General features: G+C 43.7%; 1 protein-coding gene across 1 annotated transcript in view; it reads left to right on the top strand.

Moving 5' to 3' along the window:
• pibf1 (progesterone immunomodulatory binding factor 1) overlaps positions 1–24332 on the top strand; it is a 34333-nt gene continuing 10001 nt past the window's right edge. The window contains exons 1-16 of the mRNA XM_079511719.1: positions 1–153; positions 389–707; positions 1305–1405; positions 2873–3071; positions 4960–5079; positions 5181–5314; positions 5517–5625; positions 7096–7215; positions 7459–7520; positions 9242–9367; positions 9486–9584; positions 15496–15661; positions 17331–17481; positions 18449–18539; positions 19867–19969; positions 24193–24323. Of these exons, the coding sequence (XP_079367845.1) occupies positions 131–153; positions 389–707; positions 1305–1405; positions 2873–3071; positions 4960–5079; positions 5181–5314; positions 5517–5625; positions 7096–7215; positions 7459–7520; positions 9242–9367; positions 9486–9584; positions 15496–15661; positions 17331–17481; positions 18449–18539; positions 19867–19969; positions 24193–24323 (2054 nt within the window). The 5' untranslated portion in view covers positions 1–130. The remainder of the gene's footprint in view (positions 154–388; positions 708–1304; positions 1406–2872; positions 3072–4959; positions 5080–5180; positions 5315–5516; positions 5626–7095; positions 7216–7458; positions 7521–9241; positions 9368–9485; positions 9585–15495; positions 15662–17330; positions 17482–18448; positions 18540–19866; positions 19970–24192; positions 24324–24332) is intronic.

Here is a 24332-nt window from a genome sequence, read left to right as displayed (position 1 = left end):
CTGAATCAGTCCATTGATAGCTGTCAACCTGTTGTGTTGGCGGTTAGCCGGTGGTTCGCAGCGGGACCATTGAAAAAACAACCATCTGTCGTTGTCAGCTGAGCAGAGCTCATGTGTGGAAAGTTAACCCATGTTTGCTACAGAAGTTTGCAGGCGAGGCTTTAGTTTAGTGAAAGAACAACAGAGTTGATTTAGAACTAACGCTGCACAGACTTTTCCTTGTATGGTTCTCTTGCCTCGGTTCTCAGTCAAAGTTGATTAAAACAGCTGATGTTGATCAGCTGCTGCCTGCTGAGCGTACAATATATACACCGCCATGCTGGCCCTAAATGTAACCTTCAACTCTTTAATCCTTAAATGAGTCTACTAATCTGTGTTACCCAAACAGTGACGTCGCTCACTACCTGGTCAGGCGACGGTGGTCTGCAGATACAGAAAGAATGCCTCCCAAGAAGCAGCAGCAGAAGAAACCGACGGCCAACGTGTCCAGCTCCCTGGACATGGAGTCGGAGGACATCAGCCTGGAGACCACGGCCCCCACCGAGGACAACGTCTCTTCGTCCGACGAGCTGCGGGTCGGTTCCCAGAAGGTGACCCGTCAGCTGATCGAGAGGAAAGAGCTGCTCCACAACCTTCAGCTTCTGAAGATAGAGATGTCTCAGAAGAACCTGCTCGTGGACCAAATGAACGCGGATCATCTGACCAAGGTACGCACGGAGGCTGTCGCTAAACTATAGCCTTGGATCAAGAAGACTGATAGATGTTTGAGCGGCGCTAGCCTCTCCTATGCCCAGTTTTTGATGTATGTGTGTAAACAGTAACACAAACATTGAAGCCAGAAGTGAGGACAGAAATGTCAAGACTCAAAAATTGTGATTGGCATGACATTTTTTTGATTGATTGAGCACGGAATGATATATCTAAGAGCGCCCCTCACTTCACACGGGTGTGATTTTTGTTATTGCTTTTTGCCTTTATCGATATATTACAGTAGTTACTGTGAGTTTGACAGGAAATGGGGAGAGAGATGGGGGGTGATACGCAGCAAAGGTCGTCGGGATTGGGACTCAAACCCGCAACTGTCAGACTGGATTGCCAGCCTAGGTGCCCAGACGCTGCGCCAGCCGCCAGGGCCGACTGACTGTAACTGTCATAGATTTCTGTAACAGGGACGCTATTTGTTGCGTGTGGGAGAGGGAGCCAGACACTTTACAGAAATGGGTTACATGCATGATTACTCCTGCATCATCTGATGTCCTTCAACAGCTATTTTGTAGACGATGGGTTTTCTTCTCACATTTTAGATAGAAGAGCTAGAGGAGAATCTGAGCGACGCCCTACATCAGAAAGAAGTCCTGGCCCTGCGTCTGGACAACCAGCTCCAACTGTCTCAGGAAGAGAACAGGTGAGGGAGAGAGAGGTGGAGCGAGCTAGCCTGACACTCAGCCTGAATTTTCATTTCGTTTTCACTTCGCCAGAACTTTTTTTTTCTTCGAATGGCGAGCGATTCAGGACTGGAGCCTAGGAGTGAGCTTAAGCCTTGACGACTCCGAGTCATGTGGCCCACGGGGAAGGAGCCCATCTGCCGTTTCTGTACTGTGAGGCGGCTTGATGTTTAAAACCCATTTTGGGCGGGAACCCCTTTTGGTGTTAGCATTATGTTATGCTTTAGCTATTGAAAAATAACAGATCTACAAGCTCATAGCGCGCCACCGAGTGGCGTGCTACGAGCTTGTAGGTCTGCTATTTTTGAAAAATCGAAGAACGACTGACATAGAAACATAGCTTTTTCAGAAAACTGTCAGGATGTAGAAGACATTTTTAGAATCTGATCTCAGGCCAAAATGGGTTAAGTACGTTCCCCCAGCCATGATGTACAAGTACACTGTCACAGCCTAGACATGACGCTAGTATGTCACAGGGACTTACCCTCAATCCAACCCTTGATGCTGAGTGCGGAATCGGGTCCCATTTTCTTTTATAGTCTTTGGTATGACCTGGCCGGGGAATCGAACACTGACCTTCCAATATCAGGGCAGACACTGAGGCCACTGAGCTACACAGGAAAATGGATACATTCGGTAGGTTAGCGATAAACACTAGACCTTTTCACAGTTGACAATATAAACATTGGAAATGGACTTGGACCCAAGCTGTTCCCTAGCAACACAAATCCACTGATGAGATCTATCGCATCTGTGATTTATTATTGGCGCCAGCCATCCTAACGCATGGCTCTCCTACTCTACACTCTGCCCCTCCTATGCCCAGCTTTGTGTGTCTGTGTGTACCACGGAATGTGATGATTTGATTGGCTAAGCAGGGAAGGTGATGATGTATGATGTTAAGAGTGCCCCTCACTTCACACAAGTGTGATTTTTATTATTCGGAATACTAAATTAATTGTATTTATTTATGCCCCATTGGGAAATTCTACCATGAGTCTATCTATAGCATTAAAACGGCTATTGCTAACTTTTACAGTACAAAGTATGCATTCAACACAGTCATACTCGTCGATGTATGACCTAATACATAATCATTTGTGGCTCACAGAGTTGCATTTCCACCGATGATCTTACTGTGTACGATAAGAGCCACATGCCTAAAGTGTAATTAACCCATTTTGGGCGGGAACCCCTTTTGGTGGTATGTTATAATGTAGCTATTGTAGGAGAAAACTATCGCACACCTAGCAATCAGGCGTATGCGCACAGGTGCGTAGGCCAGTGGACATCAATGAAAGCAATAAGGTACACCCGCACACTGTGTATCTGCTCGGCACAAGAGTATTGTCTTATTTAATGAAGCAACGTTTCGGTCACTAGGGACCTTCCTCAGGCCCTGCTTTAAATATAAGACACTCTTTCAGGAAGCAGCAGGCCCTTCGTAAGCAGGAGATGGAGACCATCCTGTTGAGACAGCAGCAGCTGGAAGAGGCCAACCTGCAGCTGCGAGAGAAGGCCGGGGAGGTGAGGCGGTCCCTCAGAGACCTGGACATCTCCCAGGAGAAGTACCAGGAGCTCTGTGACCTGTCGGAAGATAAACTCTACATCACAGAATACGTAGCGGTAAGCATGGAAGCCTAGCGGTCCCTTAGAGACCTGGACATCTCCCAGGAGAAGTACCAGGAGCTCTGTGACCTGTCGGAAGATAAACTCTACATCACAGAATACGTAGCGGTAAGCATGGAAGCCTAGGAGAAGACGATAGGGACTTTAATTAAGCAACGAGTCGTAGCTGTCAAAATCGTTAAGCAAACAGCCTCCGGTGACGGTGACATTGGTTGCCATGGTGACGCGTCCATGCATGTGTCAAACATAAACACATTATTATTTTTAAAACACCCCGTCGCACGTCAGCTAACTTGCCGATATTGCTTAATTCGTACATGCGTTGACATGATCAGCAGTGGAAAGAGGAAGGTGCTGGAGCAATCTGTTATTCTAAAACCGTTTTAATAAACATGGTTAATATGACATATGCTATTAGTGTTATTTCTTCATTCAGAGCATGCCAACACATTACACAGCATAAGAGAGGTGATGGAGCAATCGGTGTAAATGTATGACAGCTATAATTTCAATAAATATGATTATGACATGGCGTTGTAGACACTACGTGTAAGTGTAGGTTCTCCCGTAGTAGAAAGGGCTGCGACGGAGAGCAGGTTTATGTATCGAGCACTGATCCATTTCCGGTTGCCTTAGCCGACTGCCGTATCCGTCATTGCTTAAAGTCTCTATTGAAGGGGAAAAACAAGGAGAGATAATGAGCCGTTTTGTCGGAGTAGAAACTGTCATAGAAATAATAATACCGGACATGTACAGTCTCACTCTGGGAAATATTGGATTGGAATTTGTTTTCAAGCTTGAATTCTGAATATCTCTGCTGTCGGGAGGAAACCTCATAACTCCAAAATGTTCATTTGTCAGGAAATGAAAAATATACATTTTTCAGGAAATTAAGAAAACCATATATTTTTAAAATATTTTCAAAGTTGGTGTTGTAACTTTATATATTGTCAATTACTTCCATGCGAGGGGGAGAGGTGGTGGAGTTAGTTGCTTTAGCAGACATTTTGAGGGTCCAATGGAGTTAAGATGTTTTGTCCAAAGCACGTTTTACTACTTTCCATTGGTTCAATATTTTCGAAACGACACAGACTTATAGGGTGCTCAATAGCACTGATTTATGCCAAAAAACCTCAAAAATGGAGTTATGAGGTTGCCTCCCGACAGCAATGATCATATATTCCTTGAAAATGCCTAGTGTTATACTAACAATGTTTGCGCTTCCCTTGTGCTTTATGAGCACTGTTGAATGTGGATTTGCATGCCAGCCCACACATATAACCACTTGGGCAACCCAAGGAATCAACCGCAAGTCTCATGTCATCACTGTCCTGTACACTGCTTCCAACATCATGTCGGGTAGCTGTAAGACTGGCTGTAAGATGATAACTATTAACTATGACATCATGGGCAATTTAATTTGGGCATGGCTATAATGAGGCCCAGCCACACGATAGGCTCACTGTTGAAGATATTGAGCTGTATATTGCATGCATCAGCCTTAAGCGGAGACAGAGTTTTCATTCAAAAGTATTGTATTACTTCTCTCTCTCAGAGGTTTAGGGGGTGGTGTTAAAATGGGGCGAGCTGATTGATGTATAGTATTAAAACATTCATCGCTGACTAACAAAATCTCTCCCTGTACTCATGTCACGTGACCGCAGTAGTAAGCTAGGCTGCCTCCAGCTCGTTAATGAGAACATGGGGAAGTATTGTGGATGTTATAGACGGCGGCACCCATATAACTAATAAAAGCATTGGAGAAAAAAAGCAAAGCGTTCCTTTGAGCAAAAAGACGGTATGAAAAAGAGGAGCAACAAAGCGGATTTGAACATGTGCCTGTTGACGAGTTGACTGACTGTATTCTTTGTGTTTGTGGGGTCAGATGAGGTTCTATGAGGTGGTGACTCCATTACGGGCCCAGCTATCGGAGCTGCATGTGAAGAGGGGGACCTTGACTGAAGAGCTGGACACACACAGAACCCAGATGAAGGCCCTGATGGAGGTAGGATATACGGGATTACACGCATGCATGCACACGCACACACACACACCTTCAGTGATGTGACATTGTGTGTGTGTGCTCATGTGTACGCTTGCGAGCAGAGCTACGAGGAGGAGCGGCGGCTGCGTACAGAGTTGGAGTTGAGGAGCCAGAGACTGACCCTGGAACTGGCTGATACTAAACAACTGATCCACGAGGGAGATTACAGACGTGACAACTATCCTAACCTCAAACGGTATGTATAATGTGTGTGTGTGTGTGTGTATGTGAGAGACAGAGAGAGAAATAAGTGTATACTTTATTTATTTATTATGGTATTTTGCAATCGTGGTCTTAGGTTCTCTGTGCAGTGTGTGCTGTGACTGTTTGTGTAACGGTGAGCAGTGTGTTTTGTCAGACTGACTTTGTTCTCCGTGTGCTGTGTCTTGTGGTGACAGCGAGCGGGACAGCTTTGAGGCAGAGGCCAAGGAGCTGAGGAGAAGACTGGAGACGTTGGACCTAGCTCACACTGCCCAAGCCAGGGAGAAAGACAACCTCAGCAAGGAGGTAACACGCGCACACAAACACACAACACACACACACACACACACACACACACACACACACACACACACAGTTTATTATGTATTTTATAAACCATTTCTACAAGAACATAGTCCCTGACTTCCTTCAAATTCACCAGCCTTGCCTGCTGTCCTTAGTTTTCATGTGGACTTAGTTAAGCATTGAGATATAAGTATATAATGAATGTCCTCAGGAGGTCACAGGACTGCCCAAGCCCTACAATTTACAATTACAATTTAGGCATTTAGCGGACGCTCTTAATCCAGAGAGATTTACAGTAAGCAAGAACAAAATACATGGTAATACATCAAATACATAAAGAAATAGTCATCATGAATCATACGTAAGCTTAAGAACCGTCATGAAACTATATGTGTATATATACTATAGAGTGCTATGTCTACATAAAGTGCTATTTAAGTTACATAAGTTGAGCCTATGCATACGCCTGTAGGAGGTCGAGGTTAGGTCAAGTACTACGGCAAGTGCTATGGGCTAAGATGGAGTCTGAAGAGGTGGGTTTTCAGACTGCGGCGGAAGTTTGGGAGTGAGTCTGCAGTTCTGATTGCAATGGGAAGTGCATTCCATAGATGCATGCATTTTAGCCCTACTAAAACACTCTGCTAAAAGATGATATAACACCTAAGAGCAATTCTTTACTGTCTGTTCTATAGTCTGTTCTATAGAGCGTCGCAGTCCCGCCCCCTCGAGAGACCCGGAAAATAAATCCCCGTTCATTTTCCTCATAGACTTTTCAGAAAGTATTTATTTAAAGACGTTTACGCCGCGGACAAAGCCAACTCTTGTCGTGACAAAATCATGACAATAAACACAATGTTTTGGGCCAAACAAAGAATTAGAAAGTAGAAAAAAACGGCAGGTTACAACACTTTTTTTTTTTGTTTTTCTTCTTTGTAATTATTTGTTTGGTCCAAAATATTGTGTTTGTTGTCATGATTTGTCACGACTCGAGTTGGCTTCGTACGACGCTTAAAAGGTCTTTAAATAAATACTTTTTGAAATGTCTATGGGAACAATGCATTGGGATTCATTTCCTGGGCCTGGCGTCGTCATGAAAGGGGGCGGGACTGCGACGCTCTATAGACAGTCGAAGCAAGCAGCAGGAATTTGGAAAGATGCTACCCAATGGGCACATGTCATGTTAATGGTTTTTGTTTTATAGCTCACACATAACTCACAAATGTCTTCTAGCGTCAAACAGCATTCAACTTCAGATGTCGTCTTAAACTTATGTACTCACTCACAAATGTAATACATTTTTTGTGAGTGTGCAGTATTTTGTTTTTACACCGAATTGAGCAAATGTAATAATAAAATAATCTATGATAATGAAATAATGACTTCTTGATGTATGTCTCTTGACTCCTACCTTTTGAGCAATTGAGCAACTGAGGATTGATCCGCTGTGTATTTCTACTGTACCTCCTGCAGGTGGCGACATTGCAGCAGTCAGTGACTCTACTGCAAAAGGACAAGGACTACCTCCACAGACAGAACATGGAACTTAGCATCCGCTGTGCACATGAAGAAGACCGCCATGAGAGACTACAGGTCTGTGAGATAGTATGAAGGCCTAACCTGCTCCTAAAGGCAAATTAACATTATGTTGGAACACCTCTTTCACTTTGACTGCGGATAATACATCAGAATAAACGTGCCTTCGGGCCTCTATCTTACACTTCGACTGTAGATGATGCATCACTTTGTTGAGTGACAAGTGTCAAGTGTCAAATTTAGCCTTCAGGCCTCGATTTCTCAGGAAGACCCTGATTAAGGCTTTGTCTTTCTCTTCAGGTTCAGCTTGAAGATGCCAAGAAGGCACGAGAGGACGCCTATGAGAAATATGTGGCTTCCAGGTGAGGCATTTGCTGTTGGACTCAAGTCCAGTAAAACCTTTCCATACCACAGACCCCTAAATAACCAAAGATTATTGCAAAATGGTGACACAAAAAAAGGAAAATAATTTAGCGGAAATAGCCAATCTACAAGCTAAGCTTACAACATGTTAGTGTTGTGAGTTTGTAGATCTGCCACTTTTGCTATGTTTGAATATTGTTGCATTATATATATATATATATATTCGTATCAGTCACCTTCTGACCTCACTGTTACAGTGTTACATGTGATCTCTTGTAAGGAGAGGGAAAACCACAACCACCTTTAGTAGCTCCACAGTCCACACCCACAACACAGGCTAATGACAGGCTTTCACTTACTCACACACAAGCGCACGCACACACACACACACACACACACACACACACACACAATTTCGTACGAAATGCCCAAAAAGGAAATTTTAATTGGAGAACAAGGAATATGCCACATAATCAACATACAACAACATCTTCCTAAATGACATGTCTAGCACTAGATGGGCAATGAGCAGGAAGAAAAGATGGAAATATAATGAATATTTATAACACAGAGGGGAACAGACAGCAGTGGAGATCCTGTTGCTGCCCTACAAGTGCCAGCCAGCATAATGGGCAGTAAGTAAGTAAAGTAAGAGGGATGGTAGGGGTGATAGAAGGATGCCCTGGCTAAGGCTGAGGAGGTAAGGCACTGTAGGTAGGAATTGAGGTGGAGTCTGAAGAGGTGCGGTTTTTAGACTGCCATGGAAGATCTGGGGTGACTGCAGTCCTGACTGATGAGGGGAGGTCATTCCACAGGTTGGGAGCCAAGAGGATAAGTCCAGAGTCTCTGGAATGTTGGCCTGGTTGATGTAGGGAAAGGAGGATACCTGGATTAAAGTTCTCAGTCGTCACGACTGATTTCAGTCATTTGGATTACATATAAATCAGCATGTCTTCTACTGCACTGGTTCCCAAACCTTTTCATGTCAAGGACTCTCAAATTGACACTAATTATCCCGCGGACCCCCATTTGAAGAGATATGCCAGGGAACCCAATAAAATAAGAATTTTATGTCTCTAGCAGTGATTTTCAACCCGTTTAATTTCAAGGACCCCCAGTTTGACATGCATTAGTCTACGGACCCCCATTTAATAGCACCCCCAATTTAGCACCCCCAATTTATATTGTAAAATCAATGCTAATTTAACTCTGAGAGCATACAAATGGAACCAAATGGAACCAAAACGGGTCCATTTGGTTCCATTTGTACGCTCTCTGAGTTACAGACCCATAAGGGTCCATTTGGTTACAAATTATCATTTAGCTGGGTCCCCCCTGGAACTCACTCAAGGACCCCTGGGGGTCCCCGGACCCCACTTTGGGAACCACTGTTCTACTGGAAGCATGTTGTGCAGTTATTATTTTAAGTGGTCAAACTAGAAATTTGTGTTCAGAAGCATCCAATGACTAACATTGGATGGGGGGGGGGGGGTCTACTTTCACACTGTTTCGCAAATCAGACATTGCTAATCAAAATGTTTTAGTTGTGAGATTTTATTTTTGCTTTATTCCATGAGGATAGATGAGACTCACGTTGGCAGTGCGTGTTGTTGGCCATTAGCTGTACAAGTTTGCATTGCGCCAACCCTCATGTCGCCACTCTTCAACTGCCCCTTGTCATTACTACACATGTCATTACTACATGCCTTGCGTTCCCCAGAGACCACTATAAGACTGGGTATGAGGCCAAGCTACGAGATGAACTGGACAACATCAGAGTGAAGACCGGTCAGGAGATAGACACCCTGCAGAGAGCCTCCCGGGAGATGTATGAGAGGGAGAACAGGTATCCAGCCGCTCAAACGTTCCTATTAACACAAAGAATGTAGAAGCAGAATTGTACTGTACAGAAAGCTGGTTGGGCCAGGGGGCATATGTTGATGGATGTGTGTGTTTTGAAATAGGAACCTGCGCGAGGCCAGAGACAACGCAGTGTTGGAGAAGGACAGAGCGATAGCTGCAGAGAGAGACACCCAGGGCAGATATGACCAGCTACTGGAACAGTGAGTAGTCCTACTGTATTTCACACCATACCCACAAAGATTTGATCAAATAGAATAGTGTTAAACTTTGTAGTACACTAAGTAGCCCTGGGAAGTGGGTATACCATCGATTCAAACAACGCTGATTCTGCCAAATTATGTGCACGGTTCAACACGCTCTTACAGTGACAAGCATGCCCCTCCCTATCCATCCCACGAACACAGCCAGGTTCCAGTTTATTGGAACCTCCGGCCAAGCCAAATGCACAGCTACGGTATTTAAACACTAAGGGCAGTAGTATGCGTGTCTTAAGTACCAGGTCTTATTACTTAACTTAAGACCTGGAGGCGTGATCAATGCCATTTGGCTATTCTGAGTGGCCAAACAGCATTGACCACGCCTCCAGGTCTTAAGTTAAGTCATAAGACCTGGTACTTAAGACATGCATAATACTGCCCATAGGGCCCTATCTTGCTGACATATAAGTCAGGATGTCTTCTACTGGAAGCATGTTGTGCAGTTATTGTTTTAGCATTAGAGCATTTCAAGTGTTCAGAAGCATCCAATGACTAAACATAATTTTACACATTGTGTTTATTGTTTTGAAAACGGCATGGTTGTGGGGGGGGGGGGGGGGGGTGAGATCTACTTCCACACTGTTTCGCACATCGCACAATTAGGACATCCCTCACCCCCTTATCCCTAAACTAATTTGCCATTTTTGAGTGGTACAACCACTCCTATAGACAGCTATGTGTGTTCCTGGCTGGCTGGCTGGCTGCCTGTGTCCCTGGCTGGCTGGCTGTGTCTGAGCACGAAAATAGCATTTGGTTGGTTTTCACCACCAAGTGTCACTGTTGCGCAGCCTAACATACACACCCATATTAACTGTATGATGATTTCGGGTGTGACAGTACAGTACAGTGACAGTACAGTAGAGGGACCCCCTGGGGACCCCCCACACGGTAACTCTGTCATTTCTGGACCGTTTCGGACGCGGGGCGGCTCGCCGGAACTGGGCCGGCACCCTGGGCGTGTTCCTGTGGGCCTGGAACTTCCCACATACGGAGTTGCACCACTCACTTCACACAGGGGTGATTTTTTTTTGTATTTTGAAAGACATTTTTAAATAGTTCAAATAGCCCATCTACAAGCTCACAATGTGTCTATGTAGATCGGCTAGCTAGTTGAACTATTTTAAAAGGTTGTGTAGCCTAGTTGCTGCAGTCCACTTTCACTGAGGAGTCTTCAGATGCTGTGTGCTGAGGTCACTTCAGCATTGATTGATTGATTGATTGATTGAAATATTTATTAACAGTTTGCAGAATTACAGTACATTTCAAGCACAAACTCAATACAAATACTGTTAAGTGTGAGACCCAATTAAGCATTACACTTGTTTACAAGAGGGTCCACCATGTTCAATTCATCAAAACATTTAGAGACGTACAAATAGACACTTCTATATAGTCAAAGAACAGAACAGGAATTCATCATAGAGGTAAAAAGGGAAAAGAAACATATACAGTGAGGGGGAAGAGGGGGGAAAGTATTGTCAGAAGCAACATCAACTGTCAAGGAACTTCAGTCAGTTGTTGCTTTAAACCTGTCAATGGTTGAATTTATTGCTCACGCTCAGAAGGAAATTGGTAAAGTAGGGCGTGTTAGTTTGCTACCACGCATGGATGAAGAAGAACTGAGGTATGATAAATATAGGCATCCTTAAACCATTTTGGGCGGGAACCCCTTTTGGTGTTAGCATTATGTTATGCTTTAGCTATTGAAAAATAGCAGATCTACAAGCTCATAGCGCGCCACCGAGTGGCGCGCTACGAGCTTGTAGGTCTGCTATTTTTGAAAAATCGACATGACTGACATAGAAACATAGCTTTTTCAGAAAACTGTCAGGATGTAGAAGACATTTTTAGAATCTGATCTCAGGTCAAAATGCATTAAATGCCACTGCCTTTTTATTGAACTCAAATCTTGTTACCTGCACAAAGCGGATATACAGTATAAGCCCATAGGTACATGAATCAATTGATTTATTTGGAATTGGCTTTTTAAATAATGGTCATATATCTGGTTAATATTGTTTCTTTATTTATTTATTTTAATAATTTTATCCCACGATTTTGTAACCCATTTTTCACCCCTGTGTCAATTATCTAATGTGATCCTGGGTTCTACACACCCTCCGCCAACCTAGTCCCCATATATGGGGGACATGGGGAGAGCAACGGACTTTAACTCATGCTTCCTTCATGCCTGTTATATAATATTGTTTCTTTAGACTTAATATTTTCTTCATGAGCTATGGAATTCTTCCAGTTGCATTTTTACACAAAGGGAATTATGAGTGGAATGCCACTCAGATAAACATCTGACATCTATTGGGGGCTGTAACCAGTAGCGACAAATTGTATGAGGTAACGTTAAATCATTTTGACAATTTGACTACCGTGTGTGTGTGTGTTCGTGTGTGTGCACGCGCTTGTGTGAGAGTAAGTGAAAGCCTGTCATTAGCCTGTGTTGTGGGTGTGGACTGTGGAGCTACTAAAGGTGGTTGTGGTTTTCCCTCTCCTTACAAGAGATCACATGTAACACTGTAACAGTGAGGTCAGGAGGTGACTGAGAAGTCAAAGGTCACCGGCAACTACTGGCTGGCTCATTCTGACAGCCTTATTGTCAGGAATTAAATATGGTTACTATATGGTTGTGGTGGTTCCAATTTACATATCGGAGGCATTTTTGTTTTATTTTCTAAACTAACTGCATCACAGAGTTGAAGGGGGTTGCATTTAGAGTTTCCTTTTGGAAAAAAAATGCAGTGTTGCGAAATCCCCCCACACACACACGCACGCGCGCACACACACGCACACGCATACACCAGTAGCAGTAGTGGCAGTGGTGTTGTCCCTGTCACTGGGTTACAACTAGTAACTTGTCATGCCACTCATTCTTCTAGGTCCAAGCCACCAGCTGTTAGCCATTCCATGTCCCCCTCCTCTCTCTCTCTCTCTCTCTCTCTCTCTCTCTCTCTCTCTCTCTCGCTGCGATCACATTCACACTCCACGCTGTATCCCAGGCCAGCAACGACAGATGCTAGCCACAAGCCCTTAACCCCAAACCCCACGCATGCCTCTATTTTTGGGCCAAAGAATGAAGTGGACACGCTTGAAATGGCGTCAACGAGGCTTTCTAGCGCAGAGGCAGGGTCAACTAGAATCTGGCGTTTCCCCCATTGGGACTGTCAGCAAGTATGCTATTTGCCTTGTCATAGAAACACTTAAAATATTTAACAATATCGTACCATTTTCCACCTTCACATTCAAGACCAAGTGGGCCGTAAAAATGTAGGCGGCCTCGGAGAGCTTTTCCCCCTCAGGGGCGGCCCCATAGACAGCCGTAAATATTCAAGTCAAGTCAGTATTATTGGTCTAATACCCCACACCCCCTAGGGGGTTTAGGGGACGTGGCTGTGGAGGTATTCCTTTTTACATCGCGTTTCGACATCCAGAATGCAGTCACTATCGACGGAGGCTTCACATTCGAGCATGAAATGTCTGTCATATTAAGTGCGTTGCTCGGGCCTGCAACCACGCCACGCGGATGATGAAATCCCTCAGGGTCAGATGTAATAGAAAGTTATTAATATTATCCAACTGCCTCTGTGACCTAATGTGTGTGTGTGTGTGTGTGTGTGTGTGTGTGTGTGTGTGTGTGTGCATGCATGTGCGTACAAGCATGTGGTAAAAAGCTGTGCCCAATACACTGCTGTGACAAGTTCTGACAACTGAAACGGCAAACTAGATTTCTTTCTGTGCCCTTCTCTATTTCTCCATCAGTCTATCTTCTCTCACTCTCTCTCTGAATTATTAAACTCTTAACAGTCCCAATGTGTGGGTGGAAAGGAAGGCTTCCAACCCTTTCTTTAGCTGCCAGCAACTGCCATTAAAGATCAAACGCCACCAGGAGTGCCATGAGAGAGAGAGACAGTTTTGGATACAAATTTCTTCCGGCTTGGTGACTGTGCTAACTTGGATTTGAATTGTTTGATGCCATTGCAGAAGTCGCCAAACCACAACTATTCGTGGTTCCAGACCAGGCACATTAAAAGGGGTTCCCCCCTTTTGGTGTTAGCATTATGTTATGCTTTAGCTATTGAAAAATAGCAGATCTACAAGCTTGTAGGTCTGCTATTTTTGAAAAATGAGTTTGACACAATCAGCGCCGGGATTTCTTTCAAAATAACAGCTCGGGGTGCCGCGCAGATATGGCCGATTTTACTCTGTAAGCGTCCCCCTTCCGTTCCGGACAAAAACCAAAATATCTTTGCTTGCTTACCTCGCTATCATTTCGATAAAGTCGCTGAATAATCCCTCGCGTTCATATTTTGAACGAGAGGCATGTTGAAGTCAGAAATGAAGAGCTTAGTATATCCATCTGTCCGTCGGTTGGATTAGTTATGACGTTTCCACACGTCCTACGGTCAAAATGGGTTAATCATAACGAATGCTTCATTATCTTGAAGGGAAAAATATTGTGAAGATCATACCTAATGACTGTATTTGTGCTAAATGTAGATGATTATATTACACCTTCTCATACATGGAATAACCGACATAGTGGGGCGAGATATGTACAATGTCGCCGCAATTCTACAAATGCCTTCTGAATTAGCACTTTTATTTAAAGGTTTTTCAAAAATATTGAAATATATATATATATATATATATATATATATATATATATATATATATATATATATATATATATATATATATATATATATATATATATATATATCACATATACAAGCTTGCTGTGAGCTTGTACATCTGCTATTTTTGAGTGGTGCAACCACTCCTATAGACAGCTATGTTTGTCAGTGGGTCCCTGGCGGTGTCCCTGGCTGGGTCTGTCCGAGCACGAAATAGCGTTTGGTTGGTTTTCACAACCAAGTGTCACTGTTGCGCAGCCTAACACACACACACACACATACACACATTAACTGTATATATGATGATTTGGGGTGTTACAATACAGTACAGTGACAGTACAGTACAGTAGAGGGATCCCCTGGGGACCCCCACACGGTAACTCTGTCATTTCTCAACCATTTCGGACGCGGGGCGGCTCGCCGGAATCCAAATTTGAATCAAATCAATTTTATATTTGTTGCTTTGTTGTATTCGATTAGAAGATCATGAACATTTGAGATACTTTCCTTTTTTTTATGATCAACACTTTATTTGAGTTTAACAGATACAAATAAACAAACATGTAATAAAATTATTATCCAAAGAAAATCTGAGTAAGATAATGTACACAAAGAAAAAACAAAAAAATCAAACAACAATGTAATACAGATGCATACTATATGAGGGCACAAAAAATATACGGTAGATGAAAACCCAGTAACCATTAAAGGTGGATTAGATGGTTTGCCCTAACAGTGCTGGGAGTTTGTAGATAAACTGCATTGGTGTACTACAGTATTATAATTTATAACACCTCAGTGCATGTCTTATTTTTTATATCATGTAAGTAAATGGTTCCCAAACTTGAAGACCCAAATGATAAATTAGACCAAACTAGTGAAAATAGCAGATCTACAAGCTCACAACGCATCCCTTCGTGTCGTGCCGAGCTTGTAGATCGGCTATTTTCAATACTTTTTAAACGTTGTTTTCTAATTGATGGACTTTCTTTGATTATTCTTTCATTTCTTCGTGAAATTACTGGAAAATATCATTTTTTGGGGAATGTTTTTTGAAAATATCTTGAAATAATAATGATTAAAAACAATGTAGCAAACTGAAAAATAAAGGGACCCATACAAATGTGTCCGTGACCCTCAGATGGGTTCCGACCCACTGTTTGGAGAACAGGTTACGTAAACGATATCCACTGTGTGTGTTCCTCCAGGTTCCGCCAGGTCCAGCTGGGTACAGACGGCAAGGTTTCAGAGATGTCCAACCAGGTCAAGCTCCACTCCTTTGAGGCGGAGCGCGCTCACATGCTCCAGGACGAGACAGCCAAGACTCTGGCCCAGTGCCAGGTGGAATGTGAGAAACAACAGAAGAAGCTGGAGGTAGATAAGGAGTAGGATGTTCTCTCTTTTTATTGCGTGTCTCCCTCTGTAGTGGACAATGTACGTATACTCAACTCCTGTACTTTAGTCAAAATATAGATAGTCCTGGTCTGGACCTATATTTACTTGAATTAAGTACACAAGTACTATGTATAAAAACATATAAGCGTGACCCGGTCCGCTGTCGTAGCGGTCTGGGCACCTAGGCTGCAAATGCCTGATGGCATGTCGTGGGTTCAAATCCCAATCCCGACGACCTTTGCTGCGTGTCATTCCCAATCTCTCTCCCCATTTCCTGTCAGTCTACTGTCCTATATAAGGCATACAAGCCCCAAAAACAAATCTGTGTTTAAAAATCACACCCGTGTGAACTGAGTGGTGCAACTCCCCCCCTTACACCCCCCCCCCCCCCCCCCCCCTCTCTCTCTCTCTCTCTCTCTCTCTAGCAGGCAACAGTGCAACACTATCTCTCTCTCTCTGTTTCTGGTACTCATGAGTCACACATGAGTCACACACATTAACACGAGTCACATAGGTGAACACGAGTCACATAGCCGGTGAACACGGACATTGCTGTTCCTTGGAGTGGTTGCACCTCTCAAAAATTATTTTTAAAATGACCAGACGTCTGAGGGCGAGATTAGGGCGAGGTTGCGTGCACGGCTGCACGCATCCGCCTCGTTGACGGGAGACTGCTGGGCGAGCTTTGGCATGGGGGGTCAGATCAACATGGTATGAATTACTGTATGTACTGGCCATATAAGGAGCATGTCTTGAGTGTACAGGGTTTGATGAGGTCAGATCAACATATGCAATGTGAACATATGGAACAGGTCAGCTCCATACAGTATATGGAGATCTAAGGGTGGTAGCTGGGACATTCTCTTGAATGTACAGGGTTTGATGAGGGCCCAGGTAGGGCCGGGCCTGTTGAGAACTCTAGTTTTCAACAGGTGCAGCTGCAGGCCCATCTAGAGTTTGAATGGACAGGTGGGCCTGTTGAGAACTCTAGTTTTCGCCTGCTGCCGGGCGCGGCTGCACTAATAACTTTGGGGCAGGCCCGTCTAGAGTTTGAATGGACAGGTATAAGTCAAAAGGGAGTCATCGAAGAGGAAGGATGGATGGGGAAGGATCAACATATGGAATAGATGGAGGTTCTGACATATATCCATATACAGTATGGAGATCTAAGGGTTTGAGGTCAGATGTAGAGTTGCTGGCCAATATTGATGACATCAGGGATCTCCCTGATGACACACATGCACCATATATGGGGGCTGGTGTCACGTGATGTCACGATGACCTGGGCACCATATAGGGGGCCTTGCCTGGGGTGACCAACCAACCAACACACTGACTGGAAATGCAAGATTCCATAGTAAATGCGACCTGTGGTCGCAATTAATATCTGTCTTTGCAATGTATTGGAGTTTAAGTCATAAATAAGTATTCAAAGATAATAATAAATACATATTTTTGTACATGGTTACTGTCACAGCGGACGTCCCACTTTTCTTTTGAGGAAAACAAAGAAGTGAGGCCAGTTGTAATGGTCAATTATTAGTCTATGACATCTACGATTGTGCTGCAACCGACCTGGACGATCTCTGCCACTCATTCCTCCTCTCTATCGCCTCCATCCCCTCTCCTTTCCGTTGTCGCCACTCAGGTTCTGACCCAGGAGTTCTACGGTCTGCAGACGTCATCCGAGAAGCGTCTGACGGAGCTCGGGGCGCTCAACGCCGAGCGAGCGGCTCGCCTGGAGACCTACGAGAAACTGGAGCAAGAGCTCGACCAAGTCACCATGCAGGCTGCCGAGAGTGAGTACCACAATTAGGGATGTGTAAATGTGTCCAAAATGAAAATCGATTTGTATAATTCAATATTAACGATTAATCGATTAATCGTTTGGGGGGGGGGGGGGGGACTTATTTTTTATTTATTTTTTATTTTTTTAAGATTATTTTATTTATGAACCCTACAAATACAAAAATTCTTCCCCCCAAGGGGTACCTAAGTCAAAAAGGTTTGGGAACCCCTGATGTAGATGATTAACAATCATTTTAACTCTTGAGAGTTAATAAAGGTCCATTTGGTTACTAAATCCATCTTTTGAATGAGGACCACTGGTGGTCCCTGGACCAGTGTTGAGCCAATTGATCACCATAGGTAAATTCCCAACACCTGCTAAATCTTCCAAACCTGTATCTTCATGCAGCTACACAGACACATCCCAGGCACACTTTGGTAGGCCTATACTATAGCCCTGTCCTGTTTGGATGACAATATTGCCTTTACAACAGATTTTCATTAAAAATAAATCGATTATTAATTTTAATAATCGATTTCAGGTCCTATTAACGATTATCGATTAATCGAACCCATCCCTAACCACCATGTTACTACATGACACATAAACACAACACGCAGAGTTGGTGAACGGTCGCTCTGTACTGGCATGTATCATTTGACTATGGCGGTCGGTGGTACACATAATTAAAGCACGCCAGCCCCTCATAACAGTGTGTACAAACGTCAAACGGCTTCCACAAATAAATGAATTGCTGATAGTGGAAAGCCAAATAATGTGGACTGGAATTGAATACAGTATCCGTAGGATATGTTAAGCAGACGGACATGGTTTTAGGTGTTGCTCAGGATGTAGGCAAGAGGCCGATACAGAGCATGACATGTTAATACTAAGCACAATGTTGCTGTGCTGCTGCTGCATTCTTGTCATATGATATAATATAGCCATTTGATTTTTTGTTGTTTGTGTGTTGCAAGTTGAAAACGAGGAGGAGGCAGAGAGAGTCCTGTTTTCATATGGGTATGGGGCCAACGTTCCCACAACGGCCAAGAGGAGACTCAAACAGAGGTACAGTGCATTCTAGACTGAAAAAGGGTCTTATCTGTGCCAGCCAATTTGCGACAGGGGCCGGTTAGGTCCACCAATGTCTCTTTTTTTTTTTTTTTATGTTTTTTTTTTTTTGTGGCTTTCGCCTTTATTTTATATTTTTATGGAGGGACAGACAGTAGAATGACAGGAAATGGGGAGAGAGATGGGGGGAAGACATGCAGTAAATGCCGTCGGGATCGGGAGTCGAACCCGCGGCACACTGCCAGACTGGATTACCAGCCAAGGTGCCTGGACCACTGAGCCATGGCCCAGGCCCACCTAGGTCTCTTCCTCATCATGTACAGACAATGTGCCACTTTCTACTGATAATTGAAGTAAACGTTTGTACCGTTGCCAAGTTTAAGTTCAAACATGCATGCATGCCATAACAGATGAATGAGTGCCAAGCTTGCAGTAGGAAAACGGTATAAATAGAAACCGAAAGCAAGATGATGTGGTCCTTGTAATTTGTATTTATGCTGGTTTTAGTCAAATTAATATCAACAATAACTAAAGTCGCAATGGTCTTGACTCTCTTGCGCTGCTTGCCTGACTGTGCCTCACAACTTCAAAACCCCTGCATTAAGGCCTTGGTGGGTGTGGGTGTGCGTGCGTGCGTCGGTGTTCCAGCATTTCAGTCTATTATATACACAAGTTATAAATAATGACCAAAAAGCGTTATAAGTAAATCAGACAGTTTTCTCCTTAAAGTCATAGTCCGTAGTCTTTTTTTTCCGGGACGCCTACTGGTAGGCATTACAGCGTTTGTCTGAACTGAAGGAACCCTGAAAGATATATGCTACAGGATCCTAGCACTCAAGGATATATTGGAACGCAACAACACGTTGTCAGAAACGGTACATTTATTAACGTTAAAATACATACATTTGTTATTGGTTCCTTATGACATTTGGGTGTGAGACACTCGCAGTTAACCCATTTTGACCTGAGATCAGATTCTGAAAAAGCTATGTTTCTATGTCAGTCATTCTTCGATTTTTCAAAAATAGCAGACCTACAAGCTCGTAGCGCGTCACTCGGTGGCGCGCTATGAGCTTGTAAAGTTACGTAGTGGAACTTTTAAACATGGGATTCTGTCACTTTTGCCATCCAAAGTGCCAACTCACCGCAGTGCCGCGAGCTAACGTAGAAACCGAAACCGGTATAAAAAAAACAAACTAGACATGGATTCGGAGACAAACGCTAGATTTCCTGACAGCCACAACTGTTAACAACACGAATTAAGGGGAATTACTTGTGTGATCATGTTCAGACATTTGCATAACTGGATGTGTGTGTCGTGCAGCGTTCACCTGGCCCGTAGGGTGTTGCAGCTGGAAAAGCAGAACACGTCCCTGAGGAGAGAGCTGGAGAGGCACAGCACGCACACAGGGAACATTTCTGAGGAGGTAAATATACGTGGCTAGGTAGGTTGCCTGTGTGTGTGTGTGTGTGTGTGTATAATCATGTGTGGGATACACTTTTTTTTTTCTTCTTTTTTTTTTTGGCTTTCGCCTTTATTTTTATTTATTTTATTATGGAGGGACAGACAGTAGGCTGACAGGAAATGGGGAGAGAGATGGGTGGGAAGACATGCAGTGAAGGCCGTCGGGATCGGGAGTCGAACCCGCGGCACACTGCCAGACTGGATTACCAGCCAAGGTGCCTGGACCACTGAGCCATGGCCCAGGCGGATACACTTTTAACCCATTTTGGGCGGGAACCCCTTTTGGTGTTTTAAACATTGTTATAATTTAGCTATTGAAAAGTAGCAGATCTACAAGCTCATAGCGCGCCACCGAGTGGCGCGCTACGAGCTTGTAGGTCTGCTATTTTTGAAAAATCGTGAAAATATTTATTTCAGAAAACTGGAGGATTTAGAAGATTTTTTTTTTAATTTTGAGGTCGGGCCTAAATTAGTTAATCGAAATCACTGCAAGCCTGCACACGCACCACACACACACACACACACACAGTCACACACACACACACACACACACACACACGCGCACGTGTCTGCCCCCGAGCAGACCCGAGTGTGTTCCCACAACTGCATGTATGCCTCTTAATGATGGCTCATTTATTCCCTGCACGTCTTGTTAAAAAGCCATAATGATTTATCCCGCCCACCTATACTATAATACTGACATCACCGTGTCAGAATCAAAGAGTTGTTGTTATGGGTGGTGATGAGATCACCCAAAATCTACTTTCTCCCCGCGAGATACGGCAGAGATGAAACATTAGATGAAACGTGGATTCTAGGATCTTGTGTCATGTCAGTCATGTCATTCGGGGTGACCCGCCGTCACCATTATTATGAAGTTGCTCGTAAAATGAAAGGGAATGCAAAAGTGAACTGCAAGTACTCGGGTGAAAACCTGTTTTTGTACTGTATGTATTTATGTTTCCTCGCTCTATATCCATGTGAAACTAGTCTCGTTTAGTCAGACCACCTTCTTGCATCATCAATCTGGATCTGAATAACAAGTCGGCGTGTCCATGTTTTGACAGAGAAAAGCTCAGTTAAGCCTCTGATTGGCTGAACTTCAACGGAAGTCGGTTTGTTGGTCAATTAATTTGACTGTCACACATTAATTTTTTTGGTCTTAGGGGTCGGTCCTTAACGCATTTTGTGCGGGAACCCCTTTTGGTGTTTTAAAACATTGTTATAATTTAGCTATTGAAAAATAGCAGATCTACAAGCTCATAGCGCGCCACCGAGTGGCGCGCTACGAGCTTGTAGGTCTGCTATTTTTGAAAAATCGAAGAACGACTGACATAGAAACATAGCTTTTTCAGAAAACTGTCAGGACGTAGAAGACATTTTTAGAATCTGATCTCAGATCAAAATAGGTTAACCATTTTTCAATAGCTATGCGCCCGATGTCAGATATTTGTCTAATGGTCTGGCTGTACTGTGAGACTAATGTCCAACTAACATCCACAGAGAACTGCACTGGGCTGCTCTGAACCTTACTGTATATGTTTTTGGCCACGGACCCCCATCTCTAAATATATTGTTCCAGGGACCCCCAGAAGCAAAGATTTGAGTTAAAAATGTTTGCTTTTAAAAATAAAATACTGTATTATATTAAATGTTCATGAAGTATGGTTAACACCTTGAGGGCCCGGACCTATTTAATCCATTAATAAAATGTGCCCATCATTTATAGCGCCCGGACCACTTTTACCGGCGCACCGGAAGTTGTTGTGAATGTCTGTGTAGCAGCTAACAATAGCCACACCACTCTAGAGTCGATCGACAACAACGGGAGGTAAGAATAAATCTATCGCGACTAGCGACTGGACCGGCCGTTTTCAGAATTAGACGGGATGATTTAGATCGGGAGTTATGAACGTTTTAAGATTTTCGTTTTCGTCAGCTAAACAGACAGGGAACATTTTCGATGACGTGTCACTTGATTGGGCAACAAGCGCTCCTAGGCTGGCGGAGATTTATCAAGATTTATCAATCTCCGCCTTGGGCACTTACTTGACCATGAACTTGAACTTGACGGAGATCTCCGCCCTGGGCCTCCATGGTGTTAATAGAATAATAAATGTCACAGATGCTTTCCCAGTGTTAATGGGTTAAGACATGAAAAAGGAAAGGGTGTTTGTTTGTGGACCGCAAACTCTCTGCAAGAATCTTACATTTGCGCACCGAGAACTACTTGTCAAACACATTGAGAGATGTGGAGTATGACTATCATGCTCCAAGGTGCAACAATCACAGAGGGTGTGTGTGTGTGTGTGTGTGTGTGTGTGTGTGTGTGTGTGTGTGTGTGTGTGTGTGTGTGTGTGTGTGTGTGTGTGTGTGTGTGTGCGTGTGTGCGTGTGCGTGTGCGTGTGCGTGTGCGTGTGCGTGTGCGTGTGCGTGTGCGTGTGCGTGCGTGCGTGCGTGCGTGCGCGCATTACACAGGACTTAATTTGGGTGTAGATGACTAGTGTCTAATGCAGTCACGTTTTTGCTGCTTTTGTTCCAATGTGAAACCCACCCAAGAAGGGGCGGGACTCTAGTGTTTAAGCGTACGACTATGAGCGAATGCGTTGCGCAACCCAGAGAGAGCTGTAATAGTAGGCGGAGCTGTGATTTTAAATAAGCCAGCCATTCACCTGTCACACTGATTGATTGGCACTTGTCTGAAACGCCACATGATTCAGACAGGATGAAAGGGACAAGTGAGAACGCCAGGGTGAGGAAAACCGAGGTTTCCTGTTCAACAAGACAAAGGTCTACTCTAGGGTGTTAACCACTTCAACCACCCACACAGGTGCCCTGACTAACTCCATGTAACGATTCTGCCCACCCCACCTCCTCTACTAATTCATAATCTACATTGTAAATTGGTTTAATATGTAACACAGATTTTATATACGGTATATCATTGTTTGTTTCCTATACATTTCGGAACATGTCGTTCAGTGCCTAAACTAAAGCAACCTCACATCCAAGTACAAGATCACTTGGACACTATGGTTTCGTTTTTGCAAGGAAGCTTCCTAGCTATCATAGTCAGGAGCATAGGGTTTAAAGCAGTCACTCACTGACGTTAAAGATTAAACTCCAGACTTCTGTCATTAGCTGTCTGAAATTACTGTTTTTAACAAATATGGACTGAGCATTACACACTCATCAGAGATAACATGCGAACTTTGGTGTTATGAGCAGACTTTCCCCCTTAATCCCAATATCAACTGTTCCAATTGAGTGGTAAAGCTGTGTTCTATAGATGGTGGTGAGAGACGAGGTAAGTTGGGCTTTTGTTGTATTGTGCCCCTATGTGAGGGTTCCAGCTGAGCTGATTCGAGCTATACATTACAAACAAACCGAGACGACGCGGTGTGATTACAAGAGCTTGCCTTTGATTTTCCCACTGTACACACCGTAAAATCAAACTCTTAATTTAACTAACCGTAAACAAATGGACCCACTTATGGACACATTTGTACACTCCGAGTTAAATGAACACTGGGGATTTTACTGTGTACAGGCAGCCAGATGAATAAAATGGAATTAATCCATACCTAAATTTGTGCAGTTGGAAATGCCGTGAAGGTGTGTTATTGCGTCAAGAGAACGCAAAACCGCTATTTTAGCCTGGGAATACTTGGCACTCCATTTTACACACGTTTTTATTGATCCCATCATGTGGATCTTGATCAGTGCCACTCTCACTGCGCCCAGTCCTCACGCTGTTGTATTGTGTTAACCCATTTTGGACTGAGGTCGATTAAAACAAAGGCTTCTAAATCCTAACATTTTTCTGAAAAACCTGTGTTTCTATGTCAGTGGTGCTCAACCTTTTTCATGTCAAGGACCCCCAGAATTATCTCTATTGGGCCACGGACCCCCATCTCAAAATATGTAGTTCCAGGGACCTCCCCCAGAAGCAAATATTTGAGTTAAAAATGTTCGCTCTGAAATATATATTCACTGATTTGCGCCACATTTGAACGATTAAAAAAAAATAGCAGACCTACAAGCTCGTAGCGTGCCACTCGGTGGCGCGATATGAGCTTGTAGATCTGCTATTTTTCAATAGCTAAAGTATAACATAATGCTTGAAACACCAACAGGGGTTCCTTCCTAAAATGGGTTAATGTGTGTTCATGTGTTTTCCTCCAGTTATCAGCAGCCAACATGCTGCTGCAGCAGACCCAGCAGCCCTATAGCTACCTGATTGAGACAGTGCGACAGAGAGATTCACAGATCAGCTCCCTGAAGGAGCGTATTGTCTCACTGGAGGATGATGCCAGGTACGCAAC

This window comes from Electrona antarctica (genome assembly GCF_951216825.1).
Source record: "Electrona antarctica genome assembly, chromosome: 10".
In the NCBI taxonomy this organism is placed as follows: Eukaryota; Metazoa; Chordata; class Actinopteri; order Myctophiformes; family Myctophidae; genus Electrona; species Electrona antarctica.
The sequence above is the reverse complement of the archived record's forward strand: the minus strand, read 5'-3'. Positions and strand labels throughout refer to the sequence as shown.